Below are 17,288 nucleotides of genomic sequence, written 5' to 3' on the forward strand. Positions count from 1 at the left end.
GTGAATAATAATTTTAGATAGCAAATTTTGTATTTATAACAAAAATTTAATAAATAACAAGTTAAATAAGAGGCCTTGCAAAAAATACAGTAGGAACGATTTATTTGTTTTCCTTTGAAGCTGGTAGCGTGTATTAGCTAAATTTCCTTGAATTTAAAACGAAATTAAAGAAAGCAAAATAATATTATTATTTATTACGTTTTAATAATTTATTCTTTTGTTGTTTCAGTTCTCAGCAACACTGATTGCATTGCTGTCTATTCATGTAGTGGACGAGGGGCATGCTGTGAATCCAAGTAAGTTAAATGACCAAGTTATTTTAATAAGCATAAAATTCGATAATTGCCATTGAAAAAAGAATTTTCATGTTTTACTTACTAAATAGTACTAATAAATAATAATCGTAGCATGTGCGTATTGCACAAGCTACGGTTATTATCAAATAGCATCGAATTTTTTTTCAGTTTGTTTCATCACTGAATGATACTCAGGACTAAAGCGCGTCACACACATACTAAATTTCTATATATTTTTTTCTATATATATTTCTATATAATAATATTTTATGTTAAGATTATCTAATATAAAATATTACAGTATCTTAAGGTATCCGGTATTAGCGTTCTGACCATCATTTTTCTTTTTGTCATTGCGTACTATGACCCCTGTAGAACCGCTATCCTGTTACAAATGACCCGAAACACTGACACAAAATACTTGTCGATAATAACATACGAACCTAACCTATGAATATACATAAAATAAGTACTAAAAGCCCTACAGCATTTAATCCACTCTTAAGGCATATTCATTTAAGTAATTTACTAAAATGTAATATCCGAATGACTCAGTAATACCACATAATAACCTGTTAATAACACGTAAGTGCTACGGAGTCGTGATAAGTGATAACGTATTAAGTCGTGTTAACGTATTAAACTAAAAGCCTCTTCACTTCATATTTCTGATTTATTAAATCTTACTTCACTACTTAATCTTTCACGGATGTAATATTGAAATGTGGTTCGTAATACATTATTTATATGAATATAACATTTAATGAAATATTTTATTATACATGTCGTATTTTTTATAAGCAACACTGTTCTTTAAACAAAGCTCTATTATATAAACATGTAATTCCATAATCTAACCACATTTACGACTGCATTACATTGATATTGTGTTCGAATCATCTTAAGTACTTGTATGAATGCATATTGCATACTAATACTATAACCAATTTACCAGTAAACCAATAACTAGGTTATAAATTATAATCAATGCCATGATTAATATAGTTTTCGGAGCTACTTACAGCGCCCAAGAATCCTTCAAATCCCGGATAATTCTGAACTGTATTAGACATAATCAAATGCACGTGAATATTCATTGGTGCTGGATTTGAGAATATTAAGCTTCATCGAGGGCGCTTAAGTTAGGGAAGTGTCGATATTAACCTATTATGGATATAACTAATAGAGAGAATGGGCATTTCTACTCGTTATAATAAAAATTTATTGAGCGGTATAAGAGAGCGCTACTGTGGTTTTAGGAGGCCGGTTCACATTTGTGTTCGGCTTTGTGAGGGAATTTGGGAGGATTACTGTAATCCAATATACTAGTTTTACGAACAATCTGTGAAAAAATACTGTGTGATGTGCCTTTCATATAAATGTGATGAAGAAATAATATGGGCATAAAAACATTACAGACGTCACAGATTATCTTAACGGCACTTAAAAATTCATTCACAAATACTCAGATTGATGTTAGTATAAATATTTAAAAGAAAATCGCTGAATGATGTTTCCACAGATTATTTTACATCAAGATATACTGACCCTTTTTATTAAAATTCTAGGAATTCCTTAAAATATGTCTTTGAAAAAAGATGAAACGAGCTCATAATATAAGGGTTACCTATATACCTTTACTCTTCATATTACCGGCACGTTTTTGAAAAATACTTGTCTATCAAAGTACTTGTCTTTTATTGAACTATTCCTCTCTATTCCAAATTATTGAAGCTTAAAGTAAGCTGCGATGCAACCAGCAATCCCATCTTGGACAATCTCTCTCTCAAGTGCTTCGTCAAGTTTAAAATCATAAATATCATTTTAAACACACACTCGACATAAATCCAAAAGTTTCTAATAACAGAGAGTGCCTCGCTACAAATAAAATATGAATGTCGGCTGTGTAATGCTTTTTCCTAGTCTACAGTCGCTTATAATCCCGGCTTTCCGTTTCGTGTCAGTCCTTTTATTAAAATTCTATTCTTTGATTCTACTGAGAGACTTGACATTTCTTAATAAGTTAAGCCTGCTCTAGTTGCAGTAAATCGTCTACTGGATTGGCGTTTTACAATTATTGAGATATTTATTCTGGTGTGAAAACAATTTCTAGCAGCTTTTCTTTTCTTTCTTTCTAGAAATAGTAAAAGCAAAGAATTTTAATCTGAGGTAAATATTTATCTACACTAATATTATAAAGCTGAAGAGTTTGTTTGTTTGTTTGAACGCGCTAATCTCAGGAACTACTGGTCCGAATTGAAAAATTCTTTCAGTGTTAAATAGCCCATTTATCGAGGATGTTATAGGTTATATATCATCACCCTTAAACCAAGAGAAGCGGAGCAATGCGGGTGGAACCGCGGGGCACAGCTAGTTTATGATAAATGTAAATACAATTTTCGGTGAAAATACAATGTCTCTAAATTATTGCATGTCCGAAGCCAGAACATGTCACTAATAATTAATTGTTATTGTTTATTCATATTATGACAGTTATTATAATATGATGTATATACTACAGTGGTAGTATGAATTTGTTACTAATACAAAGGCGTAGAATTTTGTGCCGCTCCGTGTATCTTCGGACCTCTAATCCATAGTCCAACATACCACGCTTCGCATACCTTTCAAATATCAGTTATATGTAAGTGCATGGATAAAGTTAGTCGATGCTGAGGTTATTTATTGTTGCGTTCGACCGACTGACTCCGGAAATTGTGTGGGTTTGATCCCAGACCAACTAGTTATACTTAACGGTTGTACTGTTTTCAATTTCGAGTTTAGTTTTGCGAGTATACGAGGATTTTCGGTATCTCTGATTAAATGCATTTTGATACAACTATTTCTCTTAAAGGGAATTTTGCTAGTTGTTTGGTTGTAACGATTCGTTTTACGATTGAAACAAAATATAATTTTACTGTTATTAAAATATTGGAATGAATGAATGAATATTTATATTGTTAGTTTATATTTCAAAGTTAGATATAATTTTAGATAATTGTAGAGTAGGTGCATATCATATAGGTAATATAAAAAGCACAGTCAATTTTAACGTTTCTATTATGAAGTTAAATCCAATCCTACTAATATTATAAATGCGAAAATTTTTGAGAATGGATGTAAGTATGTGTATGTGTAGGTGAGTATATTTGTAACTCTTTCACGAAAATACTTCTTAACCGATTACAATGAAATTTAGCACACAATATATAGAGGATCACTGGGATTAACGCATAGGAAAGGTTTTATCCTGGAAATTTCACGGGAACGCTAACAATGCGGGTTTTTCTTTGAAAACGCGAGCAAAGCCGCGGGCGGAAAGCTCTAGTACTCTATAATATCACATGCAATTATTTACTGGTGTCAATTCAAGGGAACAAAGAATAAAGAATTTCATAGAAAAAGTACGTATCTATGCAGTATTTAATAAAATATATAATACCAAAGGAGACATAGAGCGGATGAGTAAAATTTAGTACCTAGGGAGAACCCCGGTTTACACGTAACTTTTGACACTTCTTAATTTATATATAAACTTGATCCCGATAACATGGATTAAGACCTTAATTTCCGTACAGTATGTTTTAATCTTGGATTTAAGTACAATGTTGTTAATTAAAGATTCAACGTTTATATATTTAAATCATATTATTTAGTGTATTAAGTTGCATAGTATAAGAAAGTTAGTAATTATGTCTTGAAAATTAGCAAGAGTTATAAAGTAATCTGAAATCTGTAGCTATAATTGTTTGCGATTTAAATCTTTCTTTATCTCTCTTAATAAAAAGATAAATCGCGATCTGATGAAAAGTAGAAGATCAAATCTCGCAAGTATTATAGGATCAAAGAAACAGCTAGAAAAATTTTAAACCTATGTTTCTTATTGAAGGCAAATTGAATTAAATACTGATTTTGTGGTCAAGCCATTTCTTACCTGTTATACATTAAATGTACACAACAATCATGATTATCTTTGTACAAAAACAATGTCTTATTTCATCGTGGACCAAGAAACCCAAAGCATTCACTAGACAAAGCGTTCAACGCCATACTACACAATATGTAATATGTTTAGTAAATTTCTTGAGCTGGTATTTCTAGTGTAAGGGAACTCCAAGATAAAGTTTCGGATTGAAGTATACGGTGCAGTACAAAATTCGCTTAGCTCGCTTTCAATATCGTGAGCTGATTTCTAAACTTTTAGCTCCGTCAAGCGACACGCAATTGAGATTGATTAGATTTCCTTTGAAACTTATTAATGTTAGCGTTAAACTTGAGACTTTTATAATATAAGTAGCGTTAGTGAAATAATAAGGAAGTTTCAATTGTGAACTTTCATGTTGTTTAATAAATTGAACATAATAAATACACTTACAAAATACATACGATTAATAATAACTGTTTTAGTGAGAGGACTGCTCCCACTCAAACAATTATTATTACAATAACTTTACTATAACAAAGGTCGAAGAGTATCTTTACTTAGGACCACCAACTGAACAAGATTGCTCCTAAGCTGATTCAGCTCAATTCAATTCTATCGTTTATTTCATACTGCATATAAATGTTGTTTCTTTTCATAGGTTGTTCGTGTATCCGCTTCACGTCACCACAAGGCAAGGAGCGTGGTACATTCAGCAGCCCGGACTACCCTAGCCCGTACCCGCATAAGCTCTGCTTGCTGTATACCTTCCTTGCCCAGCCGCATCAGATCGTTGAGCTTGTATTCTCTGAATTCGACGTCTATAAGGAACATCTTGAGTAAGTTTCTATTTTCTAATATTATGTATTATATTGTATCGATATAATTGTGTTGATATTGAAAGGAGATTAATAGCCAGCTTTATAACTACGTAGGGCATGGTCTTTTTAAATTATCTGTCTATAAATTAGAGATAGTGTAAATGCGCCTTAAAAAGTGTAAATTATGAGTGTAATTCATTCACATCTGAGGTGCCTCAAGAATATTGAAATATCTATTTTATTAATAACTACAGCATGTCAAGTGAAGTGTAGTTTTATTAAATCTTCAATTTAAATTCTCTTATCAATTACTCGAGTAGAAGTAATCCTGATTTAATTTACGAGTAGCGAGGACCTCTTTATAAACCGGTCTTTGAACTCGTTATCCTGCTTCGCTGATTATCGCAATGATTCCTTTCAAATTAAGTACCACTCCAGATTTATATGGCTTGCATTGATAACTATAAAGTATCGCTTGCTCATTTGGCCACACCGCAAAAGTTAGTAAAAGCAGCCTACTTTCTAGCGTAATTTATCTTCTATATAGATGGCAAAAAGCTAATCGGCGGCATGACATCCGCCAAACTTCGACACCGAGATTACAGAAGTTGGCCACTTCTGGGCCGCTACTTATAACTTACGTGACGATGTGATATTAATTAATTTCCTAACTTTCTTTTGAACTTTAATTGGAATGTATGGAGAAGTTCTGAATAACTTGTTTGCGAAATATAATTAGATTATGGTGTAAAGCTGGAAATTTGAGAGTTAACGGAGTATTTCTTTTGATTCGCTTTGACTTCCTTGTTCATAAAATTCTTGTTTAACGTTATAGAAGCATGTATAACATAAGATCTTAGAAGACAGAATAATATACAGTAATAAAGAATAGCTGTGACTGTTAGGTCTATTGTTTTATTGTTTATACATATGTACGGTCTTTGAACTCGAGAAGTATGTTAGCATTTTTTTAATTATACACTTTATTCTAACGTCCTGGATATGTGTCCTGTTTTTATTAAAGCATAGGTTAAAGAGAGTAATAGTAATCTTCTGATGTCATAATATTTTTTTACTTTGAGTTAAAATTATTAAAGCTTACAAATGCGTTGGGAATTAATAAAATTTCATTTAAAGATTTCATATTCTCATCAAAATACTTATCCCTAAGAAAATTAAGGTTCTTGGACAAACCCTGCCATTTCGCCTACTTCTTAATTATTCCTTTACGGTGAAATCTTTGACTTTTAGGTCAACGAGTTTTTCCTTTCCATTTTCCGCTCATTTGCCAATGAAATCGAGTGAATTAATTTGGAGATCGTATATTCTGTTTGAGTGTGATTGTATTTTATTAAACAGCTTTGCAGCCGATTTATAAAGATATTCTGATAATATTTAATGTTCTTTATTTATGAAATCAGACAGACATCAGACTTGTGTTTGGTTTTCCGTGAGTGGGCTTGATAATACATTTAGAAATAAACCTTCTTACTGATTTAAAATGTGTTTTTATTTTATTTAATACACTGATTTGTAACAATAGACAATCTTATTTTTTTATCATATGCTTATTAAAAAAATACAACTGAAATTATTATATTACTAAGTAATATTAAATCCGTAATTTAATCGTAATGTAACTGAACTCTAAATTACATTGGACTCTCTCGGAAATAATAATTTGTAATACGAGTATTGTGGTTGATGATTTGTGCGATAAATGTGAAAATGTATAGGTTAACATAATATTAATATTTATAAATCGCCTATATTCATAAATCTCATATCCATTGTTGTATTTGTTATAAAATGTTATGTACAGGTTTCAAATTATTTTAATATTAGATACCTAGATCGAATTTACGATTTTATAGTAATCGATTATATAGATAATAAATTTTCCATAAAAAAATCGTACAATTTAAAAATATAATATGCAAATTACTATTTGTTTGATATTTACAATTAGTTCTTTAATAAAAATCACTTTCTTTAGCAATTTGCTTTTCGTAAGTAAGGTTTATTCTGGTTTTTCAAAGCTACATATACATTGCCACAAAAACCATTTCTGCGAGTACTGAAGGTTTCTTAGAAATAATGTCCACATTACGATCCAGCGACCTTTTAACACAATCCAAGACAGGCTCTTCAACAAATTTCGTTATATAAAATGTTATGTTACGTATTTTATTATATATTTGTATTAGTCTACCATCTCTGTTTATACTAAAACAATGTTAATTTGTAATACAAGATCGCTTTCGAAAGATTCGAAAGAAATCAGAAGTGAACGGATAATAATTCAAAATATACTAGAGTCGATTATGAAGATCTACCCTATAGCGGCTATAGCACACATACACCCAGTTATAAAATAAACACAATAATTCTAGCAAATTACAATCGGATACAAGATACTGCATCTGTCTTCATCTCAAAAACAAATGGCATTGATAAGGAAATTACGTAATTTATTCTCTACTCCAAAAAGCACGCGCTCACCCAAAAATGATCTGCAGAATCTCAAGGAAAAGGCACTCGGCTCTCATAAACCGTCGTCATAATATTTCAACAAAAGGGTTAATTCAATTAACATTAAACCAGTCAAGTGCTATTAGGTTCTATGACCTTATAACGTTTTACCATTCATGCCTTTGAATATAATCTTCATTCAATAAATTAGGTCAGAAATGTTTGATCTCGATTCAGATTGAGATCGTGACACCGCATACGGTTACATGCTTGTTACATGACATAATAAATACCTATTTTACATATTATGCGAACTGAACCGTCTGATATTTATTTATGAGATAATAATGTAGTTTTATTTTCATAATATTTATTTATGGTTAGCTTGGTAACTTCGTAAATAATTCAAAGATATTTATATCAGAAATGAGATTTTTTACGGATTTAAACCTCGATTTATATAAGTAACATGTTTTTTACTTGCGGCCAACGTTTTTAAATTATTCATTTTGCGAAATAAAAGCTCCACAGTGATCGGTTTAACAACAGTTAGTCTATTATATACAAATTCTTAGGATGATTTAAAATAACTATTACTTCACAGAAACGTTTTCGTTATCTATCAATTGTATTGAATTCATAGATAGAGTTTTGAGAGAATTGTTCGTTGAGTCGATCCTATTTGATGTAGCGTGATAGCAAATTTTCTTTATTTGTTTTCTAATTTAGTTTCAAATTTCTAAACCATATTTTTATGCTACTAACACTTAGCTATGTAAGATAAGCTATATAAAATCACATTTAAAATCCTGAAATACGAGTAACCTTATTGAAGAACATCTTTCAAAACCTTCCTAATATGTACAAAATTAATGCATTAAGTCACCAAACAAACTAGTGAATTAAACTGTAAATGTAGCAAAGAGTCCTTGGGGTACGATTTTTCGTGACCCAAAAACAGTCTCGCGATTACTGTTTCTCTGCATTCCCGAATCTCTCGTTTAGACTTGTTTTGTTTCCAAATTATATGAATGTCGAAATTGTTTTGCATGACACAATGCACAAAACTTACACCTAAATAGGCGTAGTTTATCGTAATTATACGAGGAGGAACACTTTAAAATTTTCAATTTATTATATGTAATTTATCAACACCTACAAATATTTTAAAACTGAAGAGTTTGTTTGTTTGTACACGCTAATCTCAGAAAGTATTTCCGATTAGTCCGATTACAAAAATTATTTCGGAGTTAGATAGCCCATTTATCGAGGAAGGCTATAGGTATAATATCATCACGCTAAGACCAACAGGAGCGGAGCACTGGCGGTAAAACTGCGGGGCACAGCTAGTCATGATATAAAATCTCAACTATACTTATAGTTTAGATACAATACTTATTACTTAGTAATGTAATACAATAGTTGCAATGTAACAGAACTTCAAATATTTCGTGATTACTTTAGTTTGTTATTGATATGTGTTAATTTATTGAAGCGCCAAAATAACGTTTAATCAATTTCGGCTTCAAGAATATTGGGTTAATACGTTAGCTAACTTGGGAATTAATGTACACGTACGGCTACTTAAATTGCTTTTGTATATACTTTTATCACTAATATTAAGTATTTAAATTGTTATCGTGTTGTTACAAGATCAAAACTACCTACTAACCGAATTGTAATTTTCCAGCTAATTATTAACAAGTGTAAGAAGTTACCAATTATTTTTCGTTTTCTTTTTTTTCTTGTTATCTAGTTAAAATTGAACATTTACCTACTTGAGTTGTATAACCTCGCTTATTCAAGTAGTTATGCATGCGTAGGATAAGCCTGTTCATTTTTCATCGCGGTAATTAATTTCAAATAATCTTTAAATTACAAAGAGTTGTTAACTAAAATTTATAAAGTTTATTTCTGAATCCGTTTCGAGTATACTTCGCGAAGAAAAATACGATTCTCGTTGCTTCAGGACTCAGGTACAAGTCAAACAAAGCTTTTACTCTCATAATAACCTTAATAATGTCATTTGAGTTCCAAACAAATATTTCAGTCCCTTAAACAAAGATTAGCTCTTATATTCTTGAATAGGCATAATATATTGCAACGGTTTGATATGACAGTTGTAGATATATTTATAATAATAGTTCGTTAGTAAATTCTTATGAACTGATGAACTGTCCTCTTAGAAATAAAAGACTTTTTAAGGAACGCGATTTATTCATTACTAGCTGATGCCCGCGACTTCGTTCGCGTGGACTTTAGACGTAAACAACTGGAGGATTTCAATTAAATTAGGTTTAACTTATAAAAGAAGAAAAGCATTATCCTTATATAAAAGAATATTAATTTTCCTACCGCGAGTTAACAATTATATCAGAAACAAAAATAACTTTTAAAATCTCTTTATGAAGTACGTTCGTTACGATCTTGCCTCTTATCTCTTCATGCCGTACCTACTCCATCAACACTCTCTCTCACTCTCACTTTGTAATTGATTTTGAATATTTGGTTGTATGCGTATTAGATACGCGCGTGACCTGGGGTAACTATAAAAAATTATTTTCATGTTCATGTTGCTCTTGCTCGTGCTCGTGCTCGTGCTAGTGCTCGTGCTCGTGCTCGTGCTCGTGCTCGTGCTCGTGCTCGTGCTCGTGCTCGTGCTCGTGCTCGTGCTCGTGCTCGTGCTCGTGCTCCTGCTCATGCTCATGCTCATGCTCATGCTCATGCTCATTCTCATTTTCGAAAATGATGTGGCAATGAGCTGTCCTCCTACCATGGGCAGGGGCTCAGGGTGGGGCAAAAATAAAAATAATTTTCATGTTCGTATTCGTGTTTATGTTCATGTTCATGTTCACGTTCATGTTCACGTTCACGTTCATGTTCATGTTCACGTTTATGTTGATGTTCATGGTCATGTTCGTGTTCGTGTTCGTGCTCGTGTTCGTGCTCGTGCTCGTGCTCGTGCTCGTGCTCGTGCTCGTGCTCGTGCTCATGCTCGTGCTCGTGCTCGTGCTCATGCTCATGCTCATACTCATTCTCATTCTCATTTTCAATTATAGAATGCCTAAGCAAATGTTCGCCGTGATTACTTAGTGATAATTTTTTTTATTTATGACCCGATTGACATGAAATAAAGACTAAATGTTAAATGAAGATTACCACAATATATTAGTGAAAACCGCATCTAAATCGGATAAGCCATTTCTGAGATTAGCGTGCACAAACATACAGAGAAAAAGACAAAAAAGTTTTTAACTACAGTTTTGGGTTCGGGATCAATTTAATAATAACACCTGCTACTTTTTTTTTACATATTTTCATTGTACAGTCATCACTTTTCTACAATTTCATTATATGTATTTGATGATGATTGATGATTGATGATGATTAGGTATACGACATGAAAATATATTAATAAGTTACCAAGAAATAATCATACTGTAGATAAATACGAAACAAAAGTATTAACAGTCAATGTTTATTTTGTACTAACAACATGCAATTGATGAAAAAATGATCATTATCAACGAAGTTACCTTTTCTATAATACTTAAAACGGCTCATTTTTTTAATTATCTTCTGTTCAAATTTTGAGGGTTATGTTGGAACTTGAATCATAGTTTGACACATTATAAACTAAATAAACTACGATATAACTTTTATGCAGAAAAAACGCACATTACAATCTATGAATTTAAAGAATAAATAACAACGTACCTACTATTCATTTTATTGAGCTGATGATTACCTTTTGCCCCGGTTGCCTGGAATAGATCACTGCTAAGTGATAAGGCCGCCTAATAAATACACTGTGTTTTTGTATAAAATCGTAACATAATTTCCTTTATGTATTGTTCTATTAACACATATTTATCTTCCCAAGGTATTAAATTTTAATAAAAAAGTTGTTTTTGTTATTTATATCTAAAAAGGAACTTTTGTATTAGACAAAAATAAACATTAAATTTTTATAAGTTTTATTGAAGCTGAATGTAATGCAAATGGGCAAATATAAAAGTAAAATTATTTAAAATAAATAAATGAAACAACTACCAATCACAAAAAAACTTCCTTTTCAGTTGAAAATTGCTGGATGCTGAGTATAATAATATGTACTCTGATCCCAGTACGATCTGTAGCGCGATAGCCATAACGATAATAAAATGATCAGATAACAGTAAAGTACGAATAAAAATCATTACTTGTACAGTAGTTGTGAGTGCAAAATTTACGTTTCAAAATAACATTTTTTTCGGTACTTAAACGTAGGTAGTACTTTGATATGTGGTTGGCTACCCCTTCTCTCATTCCCGAAAAATATCTTCCAAAATTACCCAAGATTCTTCCAATGATTGAACCATACGTTGGACATTAAGTGGACATTAACTTTAGTCAACAATTGACCACGCGCAAGGTTACTAATTTCCACTACATCCTCACGCAAATCGACAATTTTCAGGTGGTGTTCTAAAATTTTTAGCAGGTAAAGTCTTCCAAAGGCGATATAATTTTATGAACATTGAATGTGTTAATAAAAAAAAAATCAAAGGTTAACTGTAATTCTATTTTTAGCTACTAACAAATAAAATTTTATCCACAACTACCGTGGCCTTCTTTTCCCAACGCACCTCAAATGGGGCTTTTAATATATAGTCTTGCAAAAGTCATAAATAAAAACAAAATTTCATAATTTTCTTATTTTGTCATAACTTGACCGTAGTCAACTAAAAAAGTTACAACTTAAATTTTGTGGGAATGCAAGATGGTGAAAATTAAAAAAAGACGCAGATTTTTAAAAATGTAACCAATGAACACAATCACTGTTATCTACTATTAGATTAAACGTAATGGTGTCTTGTTTGACATCAAATAATAAACATTTACCCTCACTCGTAAAAATTTAGTATATTCACATGAAATATAAGCGCACCTGAAATGAACTCTGGGAAGATATGGGTTAAAAAGTTATGGGGTAAAAAATATAAATAAATAAAAAAAAAAACAACCTCACCAACATCATAATATTTAAATTATGAATTTCCAAGAAGCGTTAATATGTAAATTGATTTGATTTTAATGAAATCTCATAGATGGCGCTGTTTCAAATTTGTCTTTATACTACTAAGATTCATTTAACTGTTTCTCTGCCAAAATTACATAAATGACGTAGTTTTTATAGTGTAAAGCTAGATAATAGCATGGCTTACTCAAAAACAACATTTAAACATGAGTCTTTAGATTGTACGCGGTCGTAGCACAGAGAATACGTAAGAAAAATAAAGGTTCACAGCTCCTCCCCCGTAGGTGATAGCTTGATAATATGTAGCCTATAGCCTGACCCGACCTGTTAGTAATATTCATGCAAAATTTGAAGTAAATCCGTGCAGTACTTTCTGAGATTAGCCCGGAAATACATACAGACAAACAGACAAACAGACAAACAGACAAAAATTCTAAAAACTATATTTTTGGCTTCTATATCGATTATAGATCACGGTCCAAGTATTCTTTTAAAAAAATATTCAATGTACAGTTTTGACTTCGCTACGATTTTATTATATGTATAGATCTTTGATTTATTTTTTTCAACACAGGAAATAAAAATGTTCTTTTATTTTTTTTATACGTTGTAATGTCTTGAACTAACTTTTCAATGGTTTGCTGTCACAAAGAGATTAATGTGTGTATAAAGATATATTTTGTCTAGACTTTTGGACTATATTTTTTGTTTATTCAAACTAAAGTGTATTCGAATAGAGAGCCATTAAATTTATTTCCAAGAAAAATAGGTGGTATTTTATCCCACCTTATTAACGTCTATTGGATTGCATTGTAATCAAATACGATTGCTCTTTGACCTTTAAAATCAGTCTACTTCATAAAGAACTTTATTTTTTTTAAACATTGTATTTTAGCAATATGTTGTTACTTTAAAGCTGTTAAAAAATTAATTTAATCCTACTTTTTATAGAGAAAAACATTTTAACTTACTTATTAACTGTACGTTATATGCATAAATAACTAATGTTTTGCTGATAAACATATCGACTAAATAGAAGTGACATAACAGCCTGGTTCATATTTCATTAAACCAACATGACCTAAATACATTCGTATTATGTTGATATGGATATGAAACAGATACAATATTAGCACTAGGCTTAGTTATATCAAATACATATTTATATATGTATAATGGGAGCTCTTCATAACTTTAGCTTCTTTATATTATATGAAAAACAATTTACATCCCAATGTAGTAATTATATTTTAATTGCTTTTATGTCGATTGACGAATTTGTCAATATTAATAAAATCTATAATATAATCACTTAATCAGTGACCTGTCAATTATTGTAACATGTTTAATTTTCTTTATTGTAATAATTATTTTAAGCTTCCATTTTGTTTGTGGATAAAATTGAACATTAAATGGAAATAAACATAATGTATATACATTTTTAGTACCGTTTGTTTAACAGAGCGTTAAGTATCCATTTTTACGCTTAAATAGGTATGTTTTAAAATAAAATCCCCAAACATGGTCTTTATGCAAATATATTGTTTGGATTCGCGGATATATTCAGTGAGCTTATTCAATCCGAATACACATAATGTTACTGTAGTGATAATTCGACTATCCTGAATACTGTAAAAGTAAAATTGATTGATACTTTTATTAATAAAGTACAAAACTATAATTATAGTGTAAATATATGTGTTTTACGTGATTAATTGTATTCATATAAATGAGTTTAGGAATAAAAAATCGATTAAACTTCGTTGCCTCGCACATTTATTGATTTATTTAGTATCTATTAAATCACAGTCGTTAAGTCGAACGTGGTAAATAAAAGAAACAGAGAAACAATATAAATCTTTTAAATCATTCTTCTAATAAAAATCCATGCAGCTGACGCGAGTTCAATCGCAGTAATAAAAACAAAGCACGAAATACGAGTGAAGTAATATCGCTTCCAAATTCTAAATCGAACAGAGAAAATGCAAAACAAAATGGCAAAAGATTGCATGATATATTCAAATTTGTTTGGATTGAGCTAGTGCTTGATGAAAAAATTATATAATAACTACCTATTGTTATAATAAGGAGTTAATGTGATAGTTTGATGTGTAAGTGAAAATAAATGATAGATAAATGATTAGAGAATGATAATAATAGGTTTATCAGGGACTATTTTAAATGTTAAAAGTTTGTCTAGTTCTGGCAATGAGCAAAAACGTCTTTGGATAAAACGCTATGATATTATAGAGCTCATATTTATATTATAATACACCTTAATAACATAAAAGTGCGTATTTGATACAATTTAATATGTCTATACCAATTCAATAAGACCTTAATTAAATACGCAGAAAAATTTAGGTCGTGAAAAGCGAAATAGCGAAATTGAAGTCGTCTCCGTGTAAGTAATGAAAAACATGAGTCGCCGTATAAACGGCTTGGCAAATACGCATCATTGGTGTTCCTCCAGTGTCGGTGGAACAAGAAATATCGCACATTCACTGCTCCATAATTCAATATCCTGCGCAATTTATTCCAAAGGTCGATTCGTCAAGAGTGTTTCCTTCGAGCTTTCGACTCCCATATTACAGTATTACGGACTCCCTGTGAAGTTAAAACAAAGTGATGTATTTTGCCCGCGCTCGCACGCCAGAATATAATGAGCGTTATTCCTTTCCTCGTATGGTATCATTGTGTGTATCCATTACTTTTAGTAAACTTTAAAATGGGAACAATATATTTTGCGAAATAACGCGCGAGTTCGAGAATAATGTTGATTTGGCTTGTGAATGTGTATTTAAAAACAGTACTGCGAATAAATATACTTTACAACTTTGTTATTTAGCAAAGATATTATGATTATGATATGAAAGGTCATGTAAATCGTCTAAGCCCAAAATCTTTGTATGATAATATCGAATATCATTGAATATAGTATTTGGGATAGCTTATAAATTATAATACCATATATCCCGTCTGGTCGTCTATCAGTCGAACGGAAGACCCAAGGGTTCTCAATTTAGTGTACTTTCAATAAAGGTCTCATTGATTTCAATAACGGTGGTATCCATTCATATTATCGTGACTTTATCTCAGACTTCTCCATATTTCCTACAATTTATTGAGGTACGTATTGCGGTCTATCGTTCTTTTACTTTTCAAATATATTTGTTTGTTATAACATATTATATTATCTTTTGATCATTTAAAAAAAATTGTAATATTTATTAATATAGATAGATTAATGTACCTACCTACAAAATCTCAGTGACCCATTTGTTAATATTTTGCGATTACTGTTATGTCTAAGGAGATAAAGATTTTTACTTACAAACATAATTCGGATAGGTTTTTTATTCGACAGTTTTTCAACTATGTTTTTTTATTATTAAGCTTTCTCTCCATAAAAGCTTCCTTGTACTTTAACAATAAATATTTTTTAAATAATATCAAAATTGGTCCATCTGTCACACAAAACAAAGACCACATCACACTGTTCGACTCTATTTTGTAAAAGTGATCTCACACTACACGTAAATTCCTTCGTTTTAAACATGCACGAGCGCAGCCTGCAACTAAACAATTGAATAAATTTACAAGAAAGGTTTTATTTGTAGAATGAAGATTTATGTTGCACCTTTAGTAACTATTTCTGTTTAGATTTCAATTAATTCTCATGTAAAATTAAGCTCTAGTATCACTTTCTAAACGGAATGAATGTAATTCGAATTTATATCTCCAACAGATTTTATCAGTAGGTACAGGAAAATATTCTTATCTATTTTACGAGTGAACTCCTAAAAAATAGAGTACTTTTCCAAATTAAATTAATATTGTGTAAACTTTAATACGATACCATCAGAATGATTTCGATTCACTGTATCAAATATCAGGTTCGCATATAGACAAAGAAATATGAATAGATATATTATGAGTAGATTGTAGAGCCTTTTTATTGGAACTAATTTTAGTACCTATATGTAAATATTATTTAATTATTACAAAAGTTAGAGCTTTTCCCATTCCATTTTTTCATAACACAATTAAATTATTTCTTATTAATAAACCAAAATAGTATCCCGTATATAGAAAGGCTTTAAAGTCTGTTACAAAAAAGAAAAATCACTGCATTCATTTTGAAGGTCAAACCGTTCATAGTGAAGAACTCGCTTCAGGTCATTAACTCTGGAGCTGAGTGTGCTCCATATACCTAGTAGCAATCGCAATAGATCAAGCTGATCGCTTCGATGTGAACGTGATTGACGATTCCTCCTACAAAAACATTAACGAAAAACCGAAAAACAATACGTGACATACCCTTAAGTATATACTCCTTAATTATTACTAAAACACTAGACATAAAGTACATTATCTAATAGTAACAATCTCTAGATCAATTGAAATTTAAGCCACATTTACTAGACCAGGCCACAAAGGAGTGAAAATTATTAAGTCTTTGTAGAAACACTAAAGGAGTAATTATTTGTGGAGCAAAGTAAGCTCTTAAGAGTGGAACATTACAGAACGTCTTGTATGTAGGTACTTACATTTATATACAGGACAGACTCGCCATTTCTTGCATCTAACTCGATGATATTTAAATATGGTTATTACAAAATTTAAGTACATTTTCTAGGAACTAGGATACCTAAAGGAAAGCGTTCTTAGTGTTAATGGGACGTGGCGCTATAAAGACTGCTTTTTATGCGACATTGCCTTGATGATGTTGTTAGTTTCGAACAAGTATAGTTCCG

General features: G+C 30.9%; 1 protein-coding gene across 1 annotated transcript in view; it reads left to right on the forward strand.

Annotated features, from left to right (window-relative positions):
- Positions 1-223: 223 nt before the first annotated feature.
- The window catches only part of LOC149488531 (suppressor of lurcher protein 1-like), a gene marked incomplete at its 5' end in the record, with an annotated part of 132,468 nt that continues 115,403 nt past the window's right edge, over positions 224-17,288 (forward strand). The window contains 2 exons of the mRNA XM_089695315.1: positions 224-296; positions 4,880-5,057. Coding sequence (XP_089551441.1) covers positions 224-296; positions 4,880-5,057 — 251 coding nt within the window. The remainder of the gene's footprint in view (positions 297-4,879; positions 5,058-17,288) is intronic.

This window comes from Colias philodice, chromosome 5, assembly GCF_061535455.1.
Source record: "Colias philodice isolate Cphi_HAF_F1 chromosome 5, ilColPhil1 Martin Lab GWU primary, whole genome shotgun sequence".
Taxonomy (NCBI): domain Eukaryota; kingdom Metazoa; phylum Arthropoda; class Insecta; order Lepidoptera; family Pieridae; genus Colias; species Colias philodice.